Raw genomic sequence first — 23,838 nt, forward strand, 5'->3', positions numbered from 1 at the left:
TCTTTATGTATGTTTCAATTTGAATATCATACATGTAAATACGGTTTTGGTGTTGACGGTTTGATAATGCGGTTGAATAAGAAAGTGTACGCTTTTTGTTTAAAGAGTCAAAGAGATTAAATAACCAATCTCTTTATTTACATAATTCAAACCAAAAGGTTAGTTAACTCGACATTTCTTCACTAATACTTTGGTAGATTAGTGGCATACGTGTTTTATTTGGCCTTATTGATTTTCTATGAAAATTAGAGCCTCTAATCAAGTTGTGTTAACTTAAACCACACTGAACACTCCCTTTGTGAACCAACGAGGTCTTGGTCTAATGGTTAAGACTGAGAGCATGTGTACAATAAGTCTGAAAACACTCCATTTGTGAACATTGATTGACATATTCTACCTATTAAATTGTCCTGAATCCACCATTCACCAGGTTAGGGTTGAGCCGAAAAATTTAGTTATGAACAAAATAAGAGGTGTTTGTAGCCGTGTTGGACCGAACTATTAGTCATCCGAGCTCAAACATTATGCCCATACCAAATTCAACATCAAAATTTACTCGTACTTTCGAATCGTGCCTTAAAACTACATTTGATTTCCGAAGTCAGAAGACAGACATCAATCACAAAGGAAAATACTCTATACTTCACTTATCTAATTTAATTTGACTAAAAGGCCCCGTTCAGTATCGTTTGTTGTTTTCAGTTTTTTGTTTTTACAAATTAAAAACCAAAATATGAAAACCACAAAAAATTGTTTCTAGTTTTTTGTTGTCAGTTTTCTAAATTAACATGATTGCTATAAACCTATGAGTAAGACTAATTTTTAGTTCACGATAAACTTTTGTAAAAGACGGTCTTACAGAAAAGACCGCCTTGATGGCAACCATTATGCCACGTAATTGCTGGCATCAGCATGACCCAACAATTTTTTTCAGTGAAAATATATATCAAAATTTTCTTTTAATTTTCATTTCAAAACCCTAATGCATTTCTCTCTCTTCAACCACTCTGCCCCTCTTCTCTCTCTCCTTCAAATCGCCGCCCCCTCTCATTGAAATGGTTGTCGGAGATGACGAAGCAGGCGAGAGAGATCACGAAGACGACGACGGAGGTAACTCTTCCATCCCTCTCTCCTCCATTTTTCTTCAATGGTTTAAGGTTTTTGATGTTTCAATTTTCGTTGATCGAAGGTGTGAGGGAGCCAGGCGGCTATGGTTGTGGATTTCTAAGAAGTTGAGGTCGTCTCTACGAGCAACAGAAGCAGCGACAACGGCGGTGGCGCCTGAGAGGAGGAAAAGAGGAGAGAGAAAGAGTGGATTACGAGGTTGAGTCTCAAACCCTAATTTAATGGTTGTTACACCGATTCTTGTCTGCGATCTCTATTCCGGCGATCTCTCTCGGTTGACGTTATCATCGGCTATAGCTTCTGGCTGCTGCGGTGGATTGATTTGGTGCCTTGCACTCGATTTTTGATCTCGCAATTGGTGGTGGCGAAGGTGAGATTTGGTTTGGTTTGGAGCCGGTTGTGGTCTCGGCGTTACGCTGGTACTTCTTTCATCACTCCTTTATTTTAGCTTCTTAATTTAGTTAGGTTTCGATTTTTCGATTCATGTGATTTGTATTTCGATCGACTTTCTATTCAATTCACCCCAATCTGTTGAATGTTGATGCTAGCTTGGCCCGATATGTTCACCCTGATATAGTGATGATTTTGATTAGGTTTTTGTTGCAATTAAATTGAATTCGATTAGTTTTTTGTTGTATAGGTCTGTGGTACTATAGATCTCCGCTTCGGTTGACAATCCGACCTCTTGTACAAGGAGGAGGATTTGCGGTGGTGGCGGTCGGTGACAGACTGAGGGTTCGTAGCTGGAAGCACTATGACAGTTGTTGGTCGAATATACTGGTGTTTTAGTTGTTTTAGTTTCGTTTTATTTTTAGTTAAGAATTGTAATATTTTAGTTACTCTTTTTTTTGTATTTAGTAAAGAATAATTATGTTTTAGTTTTAGTTATAATTCTGAAATAATGGTCTTCTCAGTGGAATGGCTGGACTGATTTTCTATGTTTTAGTTATGAATTTTTAAGTTTTAGTCACGATTTTTTTGGTTTTAGTTAAGGTTTTTTGAGTTTTAGTTACGTATTTTGAGTTTTCGTTCAGAGTTTTAGTTATGACTTTTCGAGTTTTAGTTATGATTTTACCAGTTTAAGTTACGATTTTCTTGGTTTTAGTTAAGATTTTTTGAGTTTTAGTTATGTATTTTTGTTTCAGATAATGCATTTTAGAGTTTTATTTAGGATACAATATTTTAAGCATTGAAAATAATTAGTTAAGCAATTGAATCAATTAGTTAAAAATGAAACTAATAAGTTAAGCTTCAGAACCAATTAGTTAAGCAATGTAATAAATTAGTTAAGTGATGTAACATATTAGTTAAAGCATGCAACCAATTAGTGAAGCACTGAAACCAATTAGTGAAGCATTGGAAGCAATTAGTTATGCACTGGATCTAATTAAGTTAACCACTGAAACTAATTAGTTAAGTTTGAGATTCAATTAGTTAAGCAACGAAATTAATTAGTTATGCAACAAAATCAATTAGTTAAGCAATGAATCAATTAGCTTAGTTAAGCAATGAAATCAATTAGCTTAGTTAAGCATTGCAACTAATTAGTTAAGATTTTATGAGTTTTAGTTAATAATAAGTTTGTTTTAAATTAATAACTATTCGACTCATAAGTTTAACTATTTTTTTTTATACCTTAACTATTTTGTTATTCAATTTGTTATGATTTTATTACTTTTAGTTATGTTTTACACTAGTTTAGTTAGTACCCAAAAAATTTGAAAATTTTAATTTCGAAAAAAAAATTTTGAATCAAAAAAAATAATTTAAGCTTGAAGTCCAATTAGTTAAGCTTGAAGTCCAATTAGTTAAGCTTAAAGTCCAATTAGTTAATCCTGAAGTCCAATTAGTTAAGCCTGGAAATCCAATTAGTTAAGCCTGGAAAAAAAAAAAAAAAAAAAAATCGAAAAAAAAAATTCAAAATTTTTTTTATTAAAAAAAAACAAAACAATTTAAGCCTGAAATCAAATTAGTTAAGCCTAAAATCCAATTAGTTAAGCCTGAAGTCCAATTAGTTAAGCCTGAAAAAAAAATCAAAAAAAAAAATTCGGAAAAAAAAAAATCCAAAAAAAAATTTGAATTTTTTTTTCGTGCTGACGTCAGCATGACGTCAGCACATGCGCCAACATGGCTGCCAGCAAGACTGCCAACAAGGCGGTCTTTCCTGTGAGGCGGTCTCACACAAAAGTTTCTCTATGACTTTTAAAATAAAAAAAAACCAAAAACTGAAAACCTACAGTAATACAAAACGCCCTTATTTTTCTAATCAATTGTGTTTTACTTTGTTTTGTTTTCTTAAAGCCAATTAAAAGGGCGATAATTAACAAATTTTCTATCAGATTAATTGGATTTTTTTTTTTTTGATAAATATCAGATTAATTGGATAATCGAGTACGAGTTAATTTTGCCAATTTATATTGCCAAGAAAAAAACAAAAAAAATAAATCATACAAGTAACGCCACGAAAGCACGACGACACTCTGGTCTCCTTCCTTCCATATCCCCTTTGTCTCTCTCTCCTCTGGTTAGCGATCTACTCTCAATCTCCAATCTCACATTCTTCATCATCTGGATAATTTTGTTCATATTAATTTGTATCTTAATTTGTTTTTGTTAATCTTTGAAGTTCAAAATTTCTGCATAACCTATGACGATCGATCATGCCGAACTCACCACTGACCAGGTTTGATTTCTCCTGAAATTTCGTTCTTCAATTTATTTTCACAATCATTGGTCTATTGACTATGTTTAATTGTTTTGCTCGATTATTGGTTATAATTTGTCTGTTTATTTGTTTGATCTAAATTTCCAGTTCATTGATTACAAAGGGTTATCATCAAAATTGTAGTCTTTTTCAATTTTTCGGCGAGGGTTTTGTTTTTATTTTTTGTTTGCTTGATCTGAATTGAATTTCATGCTAATTTGTTGCTCAAATTTCGGGGGATAATTAGTTAATGCCATTAATTTGTTGCTTAGGAAAATTTAGGAAGTTACCCATGTTTTAGCAGATTGCCATTGTTTAGATGGAACTAATTGTGTCTCAATTGATCCACATTACGGATTTCCGGGTGAACTCGATCGAAATATTAGGGAATAATTAGTTAATTCCATTAATTTATTGTTTTGGAGAATTTAGGAAGTTACCCATGATTTAGCAGATTGCCATTGTTTAGATGGAACTGAGTTTGTCTCAATTGATCCACATTATGAATTTCTGGGCGAACTCGATCAAACCAGCCGCCACAATCATGATCCGTAAGCCAACTCTAGGAGAGCTAATATCTGATTGACTTTGGAGTGGGGAATAGGCTAATTATTTAATGTCAATTGGTGAAGTTCAATGATAGATTATCAAAAAAAAAAAAAAGTTCAATGATAGATGATAATGCTTGAATTGCAATATACCAAACATATTTACAATACTTACAATCCAATAGTGCGAATTTGAGATGATTTTTCTTGAAAGATGTATTTGAAACCCAATGGTGCAATATTATTTGAATTGACTAGATAATAGTTAATATCATAATTTTGTAAGTATTTGAAACCCAACTGTTTTAGAAACACTGACTACCAAAACAGATTTACCATTTTTTGATGCTCGAGGTAATGTGTTGTACTTTTCATTTTATATTAAGGTATCATAAAAGGTTTATTGATTGTAATACTTGTTTGTCTGTCTAGAGTTAGACTATGCGTAGATGTCCCCTGAAGCTGAATGTGAGAACTTATGTTGCTTCCTTTGTTTTCCTGACATCCTGTATAATTCTGGTTGATTAGTACTATGTATAAATGTATAATATTTGGTCTACTGGATTGTTGTGAACTAATTTGTTTTTGTATTTTTCCTTTCATTCTTTCTTCCTCTGTCTTTTTTCAAGGTTCTCAAAAGGGACATTCCATGGGAGACATACATGACGACCAAGTTGATCACTGGGACAGCCCTTCAACTTTTAAGGCGTTATGACAAGAAGCCTGAGAACCAGAGAGCTTCCTTGCTGGATGATGTAATTTTCATCTTTGCTTCTTTCTCAAAGTGGCGGCTGTTTTTGAATTTTAGCTACAGTCTTTCTGTCAAATGCATCCAGTGACACATAATCTCTTTTAATTTTGTTGTGATCTGTCATGGCCTACCCCGTTCCTCTAACTATAAAATTTCTATTGAATGTTCGTATGATTGTTCAGCATAGATTCATAGAAGAGGCTTCATTACTCTGTTAATTATTATCGGAATCAACCTATTCGATATTGAAACCTTTATTCACCTTCTAATTGTGGCTTTAAATTTTTTTGTACCTTATTATATCACGATACATATTTTCATTCATCACATGATGGGTTCCTAACTTCCTATCGTTCCAGTTTCTGCTCACTCAGTTAATATTTCGATTGGTCTGTTTTTTACTAAATCTGTTTAATCTTATTTTTTATGGATGTCCGGTAGTAAATTTATTTACCTGATACCAAACTTTCAAAGTTGTCGTCTTTGTTATCCTTCTTCATGTGCCTTGTTGAGTGTGTGTACACTAGACAATGGTCTACATCTTGAGTCCTTTCAGATAATGGATCTTTACCAATTTTCATAGTTCTAATTGGTGATTGTACTTGTAACAGGATGGCCCATCCTACGTTCGAGTATTTGTGAGCATTCTACGTGATATTTTCAAAGAAGAGACTGTGGAATATGTCCTTTCTTTGATCGATGAAATGCTCACTGGTAAATGCAGATACACCTAGTCATCTGGTTTTGTATAACTTATTGTTGGCCCATTTTCTGATTTTTTTCCCTCTCTGCAGCAAACTCCAAAAGGGCCCGGCTGTTTCACGATAAATCACTGGCAAGCGAGGATATCTATGAACCGTTTGTAAGGTAAGAATACGAAGACTCTTGTCAGATAATTACTTTTCTCAAACAAATTGGATTTGGATCCTTGTCTAATTGTCTTTTAAGAAATAGAATTGCATAATCTGATAATTTTTTGTTTGAGATGATTGTTTTGGGAAACTTTAACAGTACAAGAATTGCGTCCAAATAAATCATATATTCTTATTAATGTTGAATTTCAACTTAGTAGATTTGAAGTTCCCAGTTCAACTTTGTGAATGTGTATTGGTTGATCTCAGCTCTGGTGAGGGGAGGGTATGGAAAGGGACTTGAGAGAAATCATATTGAACCCGAAGTGTGTGGTTGAATGTGAGTGATTCATGTTGAGCATGACCAAAGAAAATGCAAAGTGTTTGGAACGTGTTAGACTGAAGTTCTGCTTGGATTAATGGTCAAATGGGGATTCAGTAGGCAGAGGGACTTTTAAAAGAATTACCGTTGTGAAATAACGAACGGTGGGAAGACTGGCATACAAGTAATCAGGTATAGTGGCGTGATTAAGGTTATTGTAACATGCAAGGAACTGGTCCTGAGGCGGGGGGTACAATGGGAAGTTCGTTATAGTTCAGTTATGAGAAGCTTATGAAGGAAGACAGTTAGTTTGTTATAGACTTATAAATATTGGAGGGTCGACAGAGAAAATTGTGATGGGTAAAGCTTGTAGATTATAACAATTTTCTCTGTTCAATCATATCTTTACCTCCTACTGTATTAGCGTTCATCTGTCCTTAGTCACGACTTGCTAAGAATAAATTTCTTAACTGAATATATGGAGTAAATTCATGGATTTTCCGCTATGGTGCTACCACTAAGATCCAAAGACTGCAAGTGAAAACAGCAAGTTGTTCTATGTGATGGTCAATTGGTACAGTTGGTGGATTTCATGAGGTTAAAGTTTAAAGTGGCATTCTTACTTTCTTAGGCTTAGATTCCTTGTATCCAATGTGAGCTCTCTTTTTGGCTTTTAGCTTGTTAACATTTGCGACTCTTTTGACCACCTTGTAGCCCTTCCGAGAGTAGTCTTTTCTTTGGCTTTTAAATTTACGACAAGGATAGAAAGGGTAGCATCTGAAAGACTCTGAACGGGTTGGATTGGCTTGGGGCTGAGGTTGCTTTTAAATCAACTTGATTGTTGTTGTTATTGAAAGAAAGAGTAACAAAAAATTAGGGAAGTTTCTCTTATCTACGGTTACCCAAATGCTTCCTGTGGGGCTTGCACCAAGGTGGGGAGTGATACAGGGGTTAAATGTCAATACAATTTCCATGAGGCTCTTATCCTTACCTCTGCAACGAGGCTGTTACTACATCACATTCTATTATTGTTATTTCTTTGCAATATGTCGATCCAAAATATGCTTGACATGCATACACATGCCTCTTGTTTGTCACGATTCTGCTATAACATTCGTCTATGGATTTTCAGATTGCTATGGAAAGGAAACTGGTTCATACAAGAGAAGAGTTGCAAAATACTTGCATTAATCGTTAGGTATTGAAATATAATCTGCTAACTAATAATTGGATGCATGGCTTTGTCGACGTACCTGCAAGTTATTAAATTATATCTGTTCATTGTAGCGCACGACCCAAAAACCAGTATAGTGGAGCTGTGAATGGTGAGGCCTCAGATTCAAAAAGCAAATTGACCACCATAGATGATGTCTTAAAAGGATTAGTGGATTGGCTTTGCACACAGGTTTGAGCATAGTTTTTTTTCCTTATATAAAGTATCATTTCGTCTTGGGTACCTGTTTGCTTCAGTATGATGCTGAACTTTCAATTTTATTGACAAATTTGGTGACATTTGTTCACAATTTATTTATTTATACTTATTATTAATATGGTATGGATGTCTACTTGTCCTTATTTTTGTTAACGTTCTTTAATTTGTGACAATACTACTCTATGTTTGACTTTTTTAGTTTTTGAAATCTAGTGAGGTGAAGGCTTCTAGATGTTTTAGGTATGTCTTAGTGAATAACGACTTCGGTTATGAATACCCTGCAGCTAAGGAATCCTTCTCATCCCACTCGTGGTATCCCTTCTGCTGTAAATTGCCTTGCTACCTTGTTGAAAGAACCTTTGGTCAGATCATCATTTGTTCAAGTTGATGGGGTGAAGTTACTCATTCCATTGATTAATCCGGTATCTAATCAATCTACACCATTGGCGTCTTCGCAGTCCACTCAGCAATCTATGCAGGTAATTCTTGCTTTGTTCCTTCAAGAAAAATCTATTTTTCCTGTCAGTTCATCATATTTTCCTTCTGATGGCATTTTGGTTCCATTATTAGTGGCATATCTGTAAAATTCTTTCAGCACCTTACGTGGGTGGGTGTTCCTTTTATATTTCAACAGCTTCTTTATGAAACCTGTCTCTGTATCTGGCTATTGTCATTCTACGAACCTGCACTTGAGTACTTGGCTACTTCCAGATGCCTGCCACGGCTGACAGAGGTGGTGAAGAGTTCTACTAAGGAGAAGGTAATAATATATAGCGCTTAATTTTCAAACTTTTAGCCATGCTTCATAATTGGAGCATGTGTCAAGTATACACATACAATTATGGTATTATGGTACACACATACAATTATGTATACTTATTACAGGGGCTGTATTTCTTGTAGGTTGTTAGGGTTATTGTTATGACCTTCAAGAATTTGCTACCAAAAGGGACCTTTGGCCCCCAGATGGTGGACCTTGGAATGCCTCAGATTGTACAAAACTTGAAAGCTCAAGCCTGGAGTGATGAGGTGAGATATGACCAATCCTTTATGTTTAAGAATATTTTCACAATTGGGAGTCAATGACTTACAAAATGTATTCCTCCATTCCATAAATATCGCACAATTTTGTTTTTTACAATATTCACATTTGACCTTTGGTCATCTTTTGTGATTCATACCTAATAAAAATTGTAGTCATATGAGATCTTATTAGATTCATATTGACATATATTTTCTAAATATCAACTTTTGATAAGTTTTAGTTATACATAATTCGATATATTAAGAGTCAAAATATGTGTTCAGAAGCGTAAAGTCAACCATGATGCAATATTTAAGGAACGGAGGAAGTATATATAAAATCTGCATTACATTTAGCTTGTCTCTTTGGAATTATTTTTGACACTTGTCCTATTCATTAGAAATGTTAAAGTTATTCGCTTTCCCTTCCGTAAATTGTAACTTTTCTGCTTGTTATCCTTCATTGAATTCCAGGACCTTGTGGAGACCTTAAATCAACTAGAAGAAGGACTGAAGGACAATGTCAAACAAATGAGTTCATTTGAAAAGTATAAACAGGAAGTATTTCTTGGCCATCTTGACTGGTCCCCAGTTCACAAAGACGCTTTCTTCTGGCGAGAGAATATCACCAACTTTGAGGAAAATGATTTCCAGGTGAAATTCCCCTTCTCTTTAGCCTGAGTGATACTGCACATTATACGCATATTTGAAGCCTCCATTAAACTTCTTTCAATGACGGGTACCTCACTGGAGTCACTGCCCATTTGGTAGCCGGTAATAAATGACGGAAATGAGAATGAATTGAAGTGTAATTTTGAAAAAAGAAATGTAACATCATAATACCTCAAGTACTCGTAGATCCGACACTCGGACATGAGTACGGACACTGGACACCATTTTGGAACAAAATCATGAATTTTTTTCACAAAATAACCTAGTCGGACACTTGGATATACCCGTGTCCGACATGGGTACCCGAGTTCGAGTAACATAGATCATAAGCTCATCCTAAACTTGTGTTTTTTCATTCCCACTCAATTCAACCCCGAGGCTATAATGGATGGTAATGAAGATTAATAAAGAAAATGAGGTACTTGAGGTGAATTAGCATTACCATCTATGTTACTCAGATTCGGGTACGAGCGTCAGACACTGGTGCGTGTCCAAGTGTACGACACAGCTAAATTATGAAAATTTTCCTTGATTTTAGACCAAAATGAAGTGTCCATCCATACCCATGTCTGAGTGTCGAGGATCCGATACGGGTACTTGAGGTAAAACAAAGAGTCAGTCGGAGTAACATAGATTACCATGGGGATTTTAGTACATGACTTTCTTCACGAATTTACAACACACCATTTGTTACCGCCTACCAATCCGTCACCTGAACTTTGACTAAGAAATTGACCTCTCGTGAATGCAGGTCTTGAGAGTCCTCATCACTATTTTGGACTCCTCAAGCGACCCGAGATCCCTTTCCGTGGCTTGCTTTGATCTCTCACAGTTCATTCAACATCATCCATCTGGGAGAGTTATAGTTAAAGATCTCAAAGCTAAGGAACGCGTGATGAAACTGATGAATCATGAAAACGCCGAGGTTACCAAGAACGCTCTACTCTGCATCCAAAGGCTCTTCTTGGGAGCCAAGTACGCGAGCTTTTTGCAAGTTTGAAACGTATTTATTGGAGAAATGATGCAGATATCAGCGGATTTCACTATCTCGTAGATGTTCATGATATGTTTCAATGATTGATTTGTTGTTCAATATCCCCTAATAAACAGTATGCATGTCAAAGCTTGTTGAGGCTCGCGATATGGCATAGACAAATGAATGAGGCTACCTATAGACGGGTGTAAATTTTTTCTTTTTTACCTTTGTGACGAGGTTTTGCTCATGTATTTTCACCATTTGGTAGGCTGATGGATGTATTGTTTCATAATTCCCATACACAGCCTGGAAAACAAAATAAACCCTAGTTATTTATTTATTTTCTTGTATCTGCACATTATATTTATATTTTTTTGAGTAGATGAATGCCGTACCTTGGTACAACCTTCTTGTTTTTTATTCAGTAGATTAACCTTTGATTAGTGCATAATCTTTTTTTTTCTTTTTTTTGACATAAGCTTAATCAAAAGTTTACAAGATGCCATGACAATGCACAGAGATGTCAAAAAAAAACTGACCTGATCTACCTGACATCCGACAAAAACTAAAGTAACCAAAAAACAAATATTCACACATTCAATCTGCATGAACACGATAACCCTGCACAAAACATTATCCGATTATGCCATGAACCAATTATACCCAATTTGGTAACCGACAGTTGACCCGATTTGTCAGCCCTTAATCCCTTATTGTCAATTCCCCAACCACGATGGCACAATGCCAAGATTTCAAAACGGAAAGTGAATAAAACAAAGAAAACCCCGAAAAAAATACATCAAACCAAGCTATATCCTTGAGTTTAAGATGGAGTATGCCACAAGCAACTATGTGTTACCTCATAAATAAAACCATCATTTCTGGTTTGTTCTGGTCACATTGACGATCTCCTATGACGATTTTAGCCGACCCCAAATCATTTTGGGACTAAAGCTTTGTTGTTGTTGTTGTTGTTCAAATGCAGAGGAAAACAGCAGTAGCTGGTTTGGTCCTGGTTACAGGCTACAAGGAAATCTGCCTCAGCTCGGGGAACTAAAGAGGAATGACTGAATGAGCACACTCTACATACTTTGTTATACAAATCTTGTCAGATGTTAACATTATTGGGAAATCTGCATATGAATATATCTTAGGTCAACTGTCAAGGTATTAATCTAGCCAAAAGTACAAAAATTTCAACTTCCTTCCAGTATGTACATCTAAGCTACCATTTCCATAGCACTTCAAATCCTATCCAGTGGTTACAAATTTTCATGACAAACTAATTACATTAACTAGAAGTCTAGATTTGTAATTGCAGATTTTCGCATCCTTCTCTAAACAAGTTGGTCATAAATCATATTATTTGGCTCATTCAGCTTCAAGTTCTGCAGCAAATTTCTTGAGTCGTTCTCCTTCATCATCATAGTCCCGGAGCGCAGCATGATTGACAGAACCGTCATCTTCAACAGCGTGTATCTGCCTCCCACCAAACCTTCACAAAAGCGGGAAAAAATTGTGAGAAATGAATTCTGATAGGGAGTAAGTAAGTTCTGACATGTACATCAAAAAGTTGTTTGTGCAGCACAATTCCAACTGAATTATACAGCTTATGTGTGCAGATTATCATTAATCAGGTAGACGGAAAAATTAAGGCTTCCCAAAATTGATGCAAGTATTTGCTAAATGATGATCTTGATTCTTCACAAATCCAGGTTGTCCTATGGCATTTATCTTGAAATATTCATCACGTCACTTTTCTACTAAATAATATTTGATTTTTAATTCTATTGCTAAATTATTACTCCCTCCACACCTAAATATTTGCCCCATTTGACTTTACAAGGTCTCCAAAACGCGATTTAAAACGTAAATATTTCCAATTCTATTAAGCGTAAAAATTGTAAAAAGTTGATATTCTAAAAATATATATTGAACCGAGTCTAACAAGATCCCACGTGACACGACTACATTATTTGTTATAAATTAGTGAGATTTCATGGTCAAACTTTTATAGTTTTACCAAAATATTTAGGGACAGAGGGAGTATCAATGAGATCATGTAGATGAGATCATGCAATATGTGTTAAAAACTTAAAACACATGGATGCCGACTGCAGCCATATGAAAGAAACATAGACTAACCTACAATTGAGCAAGAAACAAGCTTTGCTACAAAACCGTATAGGTTATGCTACGCACTATTTCGTTCAAAAACAATAAACTTTTGTACTTACCACCTTCCATCCATCAAGTCTATACACTTTTTAGCATCGGTTCTGTCCTTGTACCTGACTAGCACAACTCCGTGCGGGTTGTTCTCACAGACCTGCCCAATGAAAGGAAATCAGAAACAAAAACAAAACAAAATCCGAAGCAGATGGAATATTATTTTTATTTTAGGGATAATGTGAGGACAGCCACCAAGATAGTTGTTTTCTCCTTTACTATTATTAGTTTACTACTAGGACTATCATTATTATTATTACTTGTATTATGATTAGACGCTCATAGAAACGCACAACTTTGACCATTATATAAAAACTTATTTTGAATCATATATTGAAAATGTACATTGAGATAAGCCGAACAACAAACTAGAGTAGTGAATTCTTTTTTTTAACATGTTACGGAGTGTAACTAAATGTGGTCAATGTTCGTAAAAAATAATAGTTTAAAAGGTAAAAATGTGTATCTATTGAGAAAAGGAGGAAGTAATTTGTAAAACCAGAAATAAATTTGGACTCCTAATACATGCAACCATCAACTCGGAGGAACTTCTTAAAATGTATGAGATTAATAAGATGAATAGCTTATGTTTAATGATTCCTTTAACTGTAAGTACATTCCAACTCTTCTTAAAGGATATACAAGTACCGAAGTACGTCTTCTCGGTTCCAAACGAGTTAAAAAAAGCCACTTACCTTGATGAAATCCACTGGACCAAGCTTTCCACATTCCTCACGGACATCTACCTCCAATTCATCACGTAAACTTAACTCTTCCTGTAGAAGTAGCAACAACAATATCATTCAACAAATCAAAACTGGGCATGAAGGATTTTGCAGTCTACTCTGAAAAACGTCCAATGGAGATGAGAGAAGTTCACAGAAAATTGTTTCTTAATTTACAAAAACAAAAAAAAATATGCCCACTCGCGCAAACATTCTGTTCACTATCTCTTTCTTTCAAAAAAGACAAATGATTGCAACAATCAATGGGCTTGTTAAGGCATGAGTTGTTCAATCCTGTACTTTTTTTACACTACTGCTTTAAAACATGTTCTTTCGGGACCTTGGAGATGAGACGCAGAATTATGAAATTTATTTTACACTTACTCTCATTTCCGCAGTTGTAAACATGTTGCTCAGGATAACCGTAGCCGGGATCATAAGTTTTGAATCATCACGACCACCTAACAATGAATAAGATGGTAAGGTTAACATGTAAAGGAAGATATAACAAATACAATCACAAATCCAAAATCAAACTTCTACATCGCAGGAACTAATTATGCTTTTGAACTAATTATACTATCACAAATCCAAAATCAAACTTCCACATGGCAGGAAGATATGTTGTATTTGTACTGCTTTATATAGGTTTAAAAATTGCGATTATTCAGGTTTGAGATTTTGGAAATTGAGAGAAAAAGTGGGTGCTTGACTGCTTGTCCTTTTGTTCTTTAAAGCATACAAGAATACAAAGTTGGCCAAAGTATACGCCTGAAAGTGGCTTAAGGTCCTAAAAACAAGGCAACATGTTGGTAAGCCCAAATATATATGACGTGGCAATATGATTGAAAAGTTCATGTTGGAAAGCATGTGCCATACTTCCATTCCAACAATATTGCAAGATTTATGCAAAATGAAGCAGCAAAACAATGCTCAAAAAGAAAGGTCCGGGATGAGTATTGAATCTAAGGAAAGCCTAGCTATAAGAAAATTAAATGCCATCATATGCATAAGTTTCCTCGTTAAATTCAAATGATAGTTCGCATATAAGAGCAGTAACGAACTAACGACGTCACCAAAAGTAGCAGCAATGAGAAGAAAATGTGACTAAGAAAATCAAAAATACATGCAATTATACGTTATATGAGTGCAACAGTTGACAGGACAGTACATTTTCCAATATAATAATCAAAAAATTGATTAAAGGAGGAGAAAAGAATGAGACTTGGACTTTTCAGCTAACTATCGCAAAAAAGCAATGGGGCAATTCCAGGAAACCAACCAATACTGAAGATAGTTATGTCAAAACAAGAGCATAATTCAGCTCTAAACATCAACAATTAGTCATCTTTATAGAAGCGCATAAGGTTAAAGATGCTTTCCGAATCCCGCAACATCAATAGTGAAACTCAAAAAAGGATGAGAAAGGACAAGAATAATACCCCAACCAAGCATCTTCTCTTCAACCCTTTTTAGTTTGTTTTTCTTCTTTTTATCCGTCTGTTTGGGAATAAATCTCTCCCCTGGAAAAAAGAGTATAAAAACACATCAAGAACATGTGAGCCTCAAGCTATCATATTTCGCAACTTAGGACCAGGCACTACCATGAGGGCATTGAATATTAAGAATTAATCAAACAATGAGCCTCTATATCTGAAAACAGAGTATTAATGCGCATATTTACCTTTCTGCTCAAACTTCGCAGGGGTTACAGACATAGTTATCTTCTCTCCAGGCCGGAAAGATGCCCCATCTAATAGTTGTGTCGCCAAGGCTACTGATGGCTCCTGGTATAAGTTGGAAAAAAAAAATTGGAATCTTGAGATACTAATAATAGTTCTATTGCACATTGATTTTAGTATCCAGCCAAATATAGAAAATACCTTTAGATATGTAACAAGTGCATCCCCCTTCTTTCTTCCAGTCTCCTTGTCGAAGTATAGTTTCACACGGGGCTTTTTACTCTCAGGATCCTGTGGATAAATAAAGTCAACAATGGGATTGTGGTATGCAGTTAGAGAGAATTCCATAACAAAATCAAAATTGAAGTTGTCAACATAGTGAGCCACAAAACCAAATTTCTAACTCTCACACAAGCAGAGAAATATCTAAACATCTCCAAGAGTTGAATATGCAGTCAATTCCAGTATGAAGAATTAGTTGAAATAAGCTAAGACCAATCTCTATGACTACAGAAAACATCAATAAGCATTAAAATTATAGATTTAGGTTTTCATAAGTGTGAATGTGTGATGCATGTTGGTCGTGGACTTTTGTTTGCCTTCTCTATAAAATCAAAAGGAAGCATAGGGCTACGTTTAAAATTAGATCAGCGGCTTCTAGTAATTCTATGCATATCACAGACTAGAAAGAAAAGTCCCAGGTGTCAGGAGGTGGCATGCTCAAATATCAGTCACGTAATAATTCAGTGGAGTTCTAATTCCTACAACAAGCAGGAGGAGTAGAGTCTTATGGAGAGGCTGAAGTGCCTGAAATTTTGTACACATAGAGTATGGCCTTCTTTACATGTTCATCAATTTTGTTTTAAAGATTTTTCCCTACAACATCGACGTCAACATTAAACCAATGCCTTTGAAGGGGTCCCCACAGTGTAAGCCAAGTGGACTGGATCCAGCATGAAGGTTGCAGCATTCACCCTACTAATACAGAGGTTGTTTAATTAGACCCCTGATCCCAAAAGCCACAAATTTCAGCTACGTCACAGTTGCAAAACTAAATGAGACATTTTAATTTAGTCCATTAGAAAAAGGAAGAAAAAAAGATAGACACTTTGTCTAGGTGATGTTGGTAAAGCTTAAAGAGAAAACACTATATATGCCATTTCTTATCAAGCGATCGAACACATTTCTAAGAAAATAAAAACACATACAAAAGAGAGCCACACTTTCGATTTCCCAGCCCACCTACCTAAAACAAATTAAACTAATATACTTTCAATAGGAATTGTACGGATGTTCACGTACGTGTGCCATTTCCTATAAAAGCATATTTAACTTTACGCATAAAAGAATAGAATTATAGAAGCTTTATCCTTAGTCCTTACCTCCTTTATTATGCCACACTTGGAGAAAACCTCCACCACCTGTATAGGATTACCAAATATGTTAAATATAACATAGCAGAGGCAAATACAAGTACAAACTATATACATCCTATGCTAGCTTTAAGACAAAAAAAATCTTTGCGGATAATTCATTAAATATGCTTATTAGGAGGTAATCAGGACTCACTTCCTCGATTGTAACATCATCTGGCAATCCAGTCACATAAACATGCGTGTTCTGCTTCAACTCGAACCAACTGTCTGGCGGTTTATTTGCTTCCTGTTAAAGTATATTGTAAAAGATGAGGACAAAACTGACTCTACACTGATTCATCTTCTACAACCAATTCCAGTAAGGCAGTAACAAAACTCAAAGGCATCTAAGAAAGACAGTACAGAAGAAACACGCATAAGTAACTACGTATGCCCTTTATCTGCACACAAGGTTAACCAAGGATGTGAAAAATAAGAATGTGTTTTTATGCAACAGGGCGTGAATTGTTGGTAATACCGTGCCTACTACCTTTAATCCCACCCCTTCGGCCCTTCTCCCATCCTGACACACACAAAAACCACTCTTTCAATATAACATGGGTGCTACGGCAACTACAAGTGATGTTAAACACTACAATGAAAATAGTAGCAAGCTACTTATGTGAAAGAATATTAGAGACAACTAAAAGCATATGCATTACCTTTTTCTCAGTCTTTGGTTCTGGCTCTTTTCTCTTCGCACGTTGTTTTGTATCCTTTTCTTCTACTGCCCCAGCATCAGTAGTGTCTTCTTTATTTGCAAGAGTGTCATCTACAGTTAGTACAGGAAAAACTTCCTCTTGTTCGACAAATGTCATCTCTTCCAATCTGTATCCCTCTTCTTCATCTGCTTGGTTCTCCTGCCAGAAAACAATCAATTAACGACTGTTTCATATATTCCGCGGTTTTGACTGTAAATATTTTCAATAAATCACTGTAAAACTGAAACACAATTTACTGCACAAGTCCAAAGGAAACACCAAAATAAATGCTAGACCAGAAATTTTGATAATAGCTGTGGCTTCCAAGGTAATCTCTTTGCCTACTGCATTGGTATACCAATTTCAAACTCCGGACCATAAGGGAAAGGGAAACCATGCCAACATCAAACTGAATGATTCATTCAAAATGCTTTTATTAGCAAAAGTGCAAAAGGACAAAGCATATCTCTCTCTTTTAAGAAGCAAGCTTACTGGATTAGCAATGACAGGAAGGGAAATAGGTAGCTCCTTTCTAGACGGATATAATTCTTTAAAAAAAAAAGGTAAATAACCTACAAAAGAAGGGATAGTCCCATTAAAATAATAACAAGAGTAATGAATTTGTAGCATAGGTCATATAATAATCTGAAAGCCATAATACTAAAGCACCAACCTGAGGAACCCATGCTCTAAGACTGCGATCCCACTTGTAAGTAGTTCCATCATCATCGGTAAATTCTTCCTCCCCGTCAGGTGGAGTTGAGGGTCTCTCTTGCTCAACTCCATCTACATCACCTGAAGCAGAACCATTATTTAGCATCGCAGCTTCAGCTTCAGCCTCAGCCTCTTTCACTTCCTTTTGCCATTTCTCGAACTCTTCATCTTTGATAGCAGGTACTGCAAGAAAATCACTATGTATAAGAATCGTCTCTCCTGAATCATTGACGGATCCCATGTATAAGTGACCCCACTTGGCCGAAAAAATTTGCATAATTTTAGTTAGTTTTTGATTAATTCGTATTAAGAAGTACTTAATTTTTCAGTAATTTTGTAATAGTGAGTAGTGACCCCACTTAGTACAATTTCTAGATCCGCCAATGTCCTGAATGATAATAAGAATAAGGTTCCTGAATGATAATAAGAATGAAGTTCCTGACCTGAAGCTGAAAGTTCAGTTGCATGACAGTGTACGCCAGTCATCAACTCGGGAACAGATGAAAGAGGCTGCCAATCAGGTCTTCCTTGAGCCCATACAAAGGTACTCTCTGTCAGGTATCCGTTTAGGAAATGCTCTGCTCAGGCGAAGTAAACAAGCTAAGAAGTTGTTTCAACATGATACAGATCGTGTAACCGTGCAATTGGTAACTGGTAGAACTGTAATTGAAAGAGACAAAAGGAACTAATAAATTTCAAAAGGAAAATCCTCGAGGGAAAATCTGTTATTTAAAGCATAGCCAGATAGGTGAATGTAAATCAATTGTATATACATTTCACCATGGCAGCCTAAAACTTTCTTATTTCCCAAGTCATTTCCTCACTCAATATTTCTCCAGAATTTCCAATCTTCTTTGCTGATATTTCCATTGAGAGGAAATGTCCTAAATTAAGTTAATAAGATTTGCTGGTAGCACCATATCAACAGTTCAAACTTCAAAGAACATTCAACTACTCTGTTTGCACTTTGACTACTAGGTTATTAGTTATTACTTACAAAAACAGGCAAAATTTAGTTTTTCAAATGCAACATTCTGGAGAAACACAACATGAATCGATGCATGTATCACACATGTCAATCACTCAATCCTAAACACCCAAGCAAGGCCTTATACACACAGAAGTACAAAACATAAAACCAATGCCTCATTCACACAGAACTACATTACTTGGTAAGGTAAAACTCACCCTTCAATTCAGCAATTGTGTACGGGCCAATCTGCTGCTGGGTTGGATCGATTATATACCATCCCACTAGAGAATTTTCTGGTAAATGTTGACTCGTTGGCCCAGCTGTCCCTATAACAAGCAATGACAATTAAAAACCACATATATGTGAAAATAAAGTACGACTTCCTCGACGAAACACAAACGTTTCAAACAAACGCATGGGTTTCCCAACTACATTAAAACCCTAGCAACCGGAAACCTTGGAAGCAATGCCCGTTTACTCTGAAGCGTTTTCACACACAAATGTTTCGAACAAAAGAATGGGTTTCCCAGCTACATTAAAAGTTTAAAACCCTAGCAACCGGAAACCTTGAAAGCAATGCCCGTTCACACCTCATGTTCAACCTTACCCTAAGAAGTAAAAGAATCTAAACTCCCTCCATTCAGAAATAATTGCCACATCTCACAATGAAGGGCATGACATGCTTTCAAAATATGAACATCCCCACACTCTCTATTGTTCAACCTAAGTAGGAAATTTCTAACTTTCAATCACATATCCAAGGCTTTTCAAACATCCCCAAATAGTATAATAAGTTACAATATCTCCAGCATAATGAACTGAACTTAACCTAAATCATTCAACTTTAGGGTTCAATACAATCAAGGAACAAAACCCATTTCTCAAATTAAAACAAGTGCAATCTAATAAAGGTATAAGCATGCAATTCATCGGATTATTAACTCAAAAGGGCAAAAAAGAATCATAGATTGTCACTGAACATAGCTTCAAACGAATCAAGAATCAATTTTTTAACAGATTATAGGGTATAAAATCAATAAATCAGATATTATAGCTTCAATTAAAGGAAACAGGAGATAAAAATTAAGGGGGAGATTAAGCGCTTACCAACGAGAAGTTGTTCGTGTGTTGGAGATTGTGGGGGTTGCTGTAAGCTCGGATTTTCAACCGACGACATTGTTGTTCGAGACGAAGAAGATGAACACGAAAAAGGGTTGAAATTGAAAGTGGGTTTTAGCCTAATTTGCAGTGCTGTTTTCTCTGTTTGATTAATTTGCAAGGACTTTCATTCTGGAAACCTCGACATAGACTTGATTGGAGAACATGCAATGAAACTGGGTGAGCCCTTTAGAAAGTTTAAGTTTGGTTCGGGTCAAATAATGTTTGTTCATGACCCAAATTACGCTTTCGGGTTCGCGTCGAACCAATAAATTAAAACATGATTTAAATTCCAAATTTAAAATTTTCAACCAACCGATACAAATTGTATATTTTTAAAATGATAATTCTATTTGTTTATACTTTTTTTAATAACATTTTTAAATTTAAATCTTTTGTTAATAAGGTAAAATGATTTAAGAGTTGGTCGGGTCGCAAAAATCACCATTACAAACATGTATGGTCGGATTTGACCCCTGATTTCATTGAATTGTTCAGGTATGGATAAATGTTACTATAAATTAGATAGAGGTGATTGCAAGTTGGAATAATTTTTACCACAAAACATCATGCTTAAACCAACAAATTTGGGCTGGCTTTTTGGATTGAGTTTTAGTTTTGGTCTAATAACATGGTTTTGGGTCGAGACGAATCTAGCCAGTGGATCAGCCCCATTAATGATCATCTCTAACCATTGCATGTCTTTGAGGGTCTTTTCTTCATCCCCTAGTTGGATCCGCTTATAGTTGACCTGTGTAACTAAACTAGAAACATGGTTACTAACGTCTCCATAATCAACCATACTTGAGATTTTGTAACCTCAACTACAGATTATCATTTACATCATTTTTTTTAATATGAGGTACTTGTATCATTTAGACTCAATTAACTCACATACAATTCTATCTACATTTACACTTTATCCTCAGCATCCCTCAATGATGATGATAACATGACACCATATTACTAAGCCAAGATTTTTTTTTAAAAAAAATAAACAATTTCCATACTTTATGCATACCCCACTTGAGAGTATTGACCATATTTTGTTATTCAAAACTAAAATTAAAGGCTTAAAGCTTAGCTTTGTCCAACATTTCTCCACTTCATTGCATGATCACTCGTTATAAAGATCCTCTCAAGACTAGGGATGAAGTCATCTGGTTCTTATCATCTTTATTTTTTATTTGTGAAGCCAATATAATGGTCGGTTTGTCAGGTTATTCGCAATACTTTAGTTTATTAACGTCTTGATAGGTGCTTGACTAGCTAGCAATGACTGGTTGCATAACTATCCACAATTCCACATGCTACTCTATCTTAATTATGAGCACTTATCATGATCGGATCATACTCCAATTTGCACAATTCCTGCCCACCAAAGTTATCAACTTTTCGATTTCATAATCCTTGGACCTTAGATACAGAAGCAACAAAGTTAATCACCAAAAATCGGAAACACAAACATTTTGCCTCTAGATGTTTTTGCATTGTGCAAAACTTATCTAATCTCAAAACATGATCTTAAGCACTGGCATTTCCCAAATATGGAAATATTCAAAATAAGTTGGCCATAAACCAAAGAAAAATACAAAACGTTGAACCACAACTTCAGCTCCATCCAGATAATATTCATATTCAACTTCATCTTAAAAGACTTATGACACAACAAGAACGTTTGGTCTAAAGTTTGGGGGTAAATATGCTAGAAAACAATGGTTTACTCAAGGTGATCATAACTCTCGATTTTTTCATAAAAGTGAAACTTACGAAACGAAAATCTAAAATTTTTCGGCTTCAAAATTTCTTAACTCTTAACCCTTTTTCCCCATCTGAAATCTCTTCACTCTTTTTCAAAGAAATTTCAATTAGATTTAAATTTGATCATTCTCATTCTAGCAATATATGTATCCCACGGATACAACCATGCGTTACTTCATAGGAAAATACATCCTTAATTGACGCAACCATTTTGGATGAAGAGATTAGATATGTTTTCTTTGACATGTCACCTTAATTACAAAGCACCTTGTCACGTGTTGACTACGTTTTCTAGTCCCTTGGCCTAGTCACGCATGGTGCGCCACTCTCTAAGCCGCAATGCTTAGACAACTCAGGATTTCCCAATGATGGCACAACACGTCATACCTTGGTTTACCTCGTAGCACAACCTCTTAGTGGTAAAGATAGTAGCGATTAGCTAGCACACTTCCCTTGGTGCCTAGCCAACTGATTACGACGCCCCTTGGTCGTAGCACAATAAACACACAAGCTTAGTCGATCACTTGTATGCCCTCACACTCGATTGTAGGGATGACAATCACATACGATTCCAAACCGAGCCCGATTCGATCGAAGGAAAAAAAAATCCGATCCGAATCCGATAAAAAAGGTCTGAATTTGAATCCGATTTTAAATATCTGAATCCGAATGGGAGGCGGGTCGGATATAAATTCGTCCCGAGCCCGAATCCTACCCGAGTCCGAATTCGACTCCGAATCCGACCGGAAGTTATTTTGATCTGTATTATTTTTCATATATATAGCTTTTTTAAGTGAAGTTCCCAATTTAATCTAATATATTTAATTAAAGAGGCTACATTTGTAAGTTATTAATTATTAGAAACTCATTAGATTTTGAGAAATAGGATTTCTGATTTTTATTTTAGAGTTAAAAAAAAATACAAGTTCTATGTAAGTAAAGCTAATGCATGAGATCAGTGAGTCATTAAAGTACGACCAATAAAAAAGATTTATAACTTACTTTACAATTAAAAAACTATCAAGCCAGAATGAATAGTTAAAATAAATATCTAAATATTTTTTTTTATACGGAGTAGTTGATTTAATATGCGCTACGTGGGATCATCCAGTCACAAAATAATAAACGAGTTCCTGACAAGATATTTTTTTTTATAAAGGTAAGAAGAATAATACATTAGGATCCCCTCGCACGAGGGATACTCTTAAGTAATCACTATCTAAAATGGAAAGTAACTGAGGACTAGAACAAGACTCAATACACATAGTGTTGCTAACTAAATGACCAACATTTGTTATCCAATCTGCTGCTCGATTAGCTTCTCTGTAGACGTGTTTAATATCCCAATTGTCAAAAAACTTGAGAATATCCTGAATATCTTGAATGATGAAATGGAGCTTCCACGGGATTTCCCAAGTTCCTTTTACTGCATTGATGACCATCAGGTTGTCTCCTTCAATGGAAAGATGCTTGATGTTGAGTTTTTTCGCTTCTTGAAGTCCTTTATGAAGAGCACACGCTTCTGCCATGAAAGCTTGCGTAATACCTAGATTGTAAGTACGAACACTGATAGGGGTGTCATTGTTTTCGCGAATAGTGAAACCAGCTGTTGTTGTTGAAGTTTTGCAAGAGCCGTCAAAGTTGAGTTTGAAGGCACCCTGAGGAGAGGGAAACCAACGAACTAGCACCGGAGGATTGTGAGTAACATGTGTATGAGTGTGTGAGGTGAGAGGGGTACCCTTAAGTTGATGCAGGTCAATATTAGTTCGGAACTTCCATTCTTTAAAGGATATACTGGCTTTAAAGAAGACTGGAAAATCATTAAAATTATCATTGTTGAAAATGCAGTCATTTCTCTCTTTCCAAATAGCCCAAATGGTGAATAGAAACTTGCAAAGAGTTGTTTGATACTCCGTATCTTTTTAGATAGTGAATAGTATCAAATAAGTCATAGTAAGGGTTAGAAAAATCTAACCACCTTTTAGTATGGTCAAGTGTTCAGTCCTATTTTGCAGCAGGATACTGAATAAAGAGGATTAATGTTCCTAATGTAAGTGTCACAAAGAGGACACACAT

At 35.5% G+C, this 23,838-nt stretch overlaps 2 protein-coding genes across 3 annotated transcripts; one reads left to right on the top strand and one right to left on the bottom strand.

Annotated features, from left to right (window-relative positions):
* Window positions 1-3,552: 3,552 nt before the first annotated feature.
* On the top strand, window positions 3,553-10,809 carry LOC110783397 (V-type proton ATPase subunit H). The gene is made up of 12 exons (XM_021987739.2): window positions 3,553-3,649; window positions 3,752-3,808; window positions 5,007-5,132; window positions 5,740-5,842; window positions 5,923-5,995; window positions 7,434-7,499; window positions 7,589-7,706; window positions 8,018-8,212; window positions 8,368-8,493; window positions 8,637-8,762; window positions 9,231-9,410; window positions 10,180-10,809. Exons 2-12 carry the CDS (start codon window positions 3,773-3,775, stop codon window positions 10,426-10,428), a joined length of 1,398 nt encoding a protein of 465 aa, XP_021843431.1. The 5' UTR covers window positions 3,553-3,649; window positions 3,752-3,772; the 3' UTR covers window positions 10,429-10,809.
* Window positions 10,810-11,476: 667 nt separating this feature from the next.
* On the bottom strand, window positions 11,477-20,182 carry LOC110783398 (splicing factor U2AF-associated protein 2). Of its 2 annotated transcripts, XM_021987741.2 has the most exons (14): window positions 19,951-20,182; window positions 19,059-19,169; window positions 18,314-18,448; window positions 17,830-18,053; window positions 17,118-17,315; window positions 16,610-16,702; window positions 16,423-16,461; window positions 15,242-15,331; window positions 15,043-15,145; window positions 14,801-14,881; window positions 13,743-13,819; window positions 13,329-13,409; window positions 12,642-12,733; window positions 11,477-11,899 (listed from the first exon to the last, which is right to left on the bottom strand). In XM_021987741.2, exons 1-14 carry the CDS (start codon window positions 20,018-20,020, stop codon window positions 11,776-11,778), a joined length of 1,518 nt encoding a protein of 505 aa, XP_021843433.1. In that variant the 5' UTR covers window positions 20,021-20,182; the 3' UTR covers window positions 11,477-11,775. The 2 variants fall into 2 exon arrangements, with proteins under 2 accessions (XP_021843433.1, XP_056682704.1); XM_056826726.1 differs by lacking the exon at window positions 19,951-20,182 and having other exon boundaries at window positions 18,314-18,530.
* Window positions 20,183-23,838: the final 3,656 nt, after the last annotated feature.

Source organism: Spinacia oleracea, chromosome 4, assembly GCF_020520425.1.
Source record: "Spinacia oleracea cultivar Varoflay chromosome 4, BTI_SOV_V1, whole genome shotgun sequence".
NCBI lineage: Eukaryota > Viridiplantae > Streptophyta > Magnoliopsida > Caryophyllales > Amaranthaceae > Spinacia > Spinacia oleracea.

What these genes read in the sequence shown, in the direction of transcription:
- LOC110783397 (XM_021987739.2), top strand. Translation starts at nt 3,773, where the DNA reads ATGACGATCGATCATGCCGAACTCACCACTGACCAG. An exon ending in CCGAACTCACCACTGACCAG is followed by an intron (nt 3,809 to 5,006) that starts GTTTGATTTCTC and finishes TCTTTTTTCAAG; the next exon opens with GTTCTCAAAAGGGACATTCC. An exon ending in ATACTTGCATTAATCGTTAG is followed by an intron (nt 7,500 to 7,588) that starts GTATTGAAATAT and finishes TGTTCATTGTAG; the next exon opens with CGCACGACCCAAAAACCAGT.
- LOC110783398 (XM_021987741.2), bottom strand. Translation starts at nt 20,020, where the DNA reads ATGTCGTCGGTTGAAAATCCGAGCTTACAGCAACCCCCACAATCTCCA. An exon ending in ATGATGTTACAATCGAGGAA is followed by an intron (nt 16,462 to 16,609) that starts GTGAGTCCTGAT and finishes AATCCTATACAG; the next exon opens with GTGGTGGAGGTTTTCTCCAA. An exon ending in AGTGTGGCATAATAAAGGAG is followed by an intron (nt 15,332 to 16,422) that starts GTAAGGACTAAG and finishes ATTTATCCACAG; the next exon opens with GATCCTGAGAGTAAAAAGCC.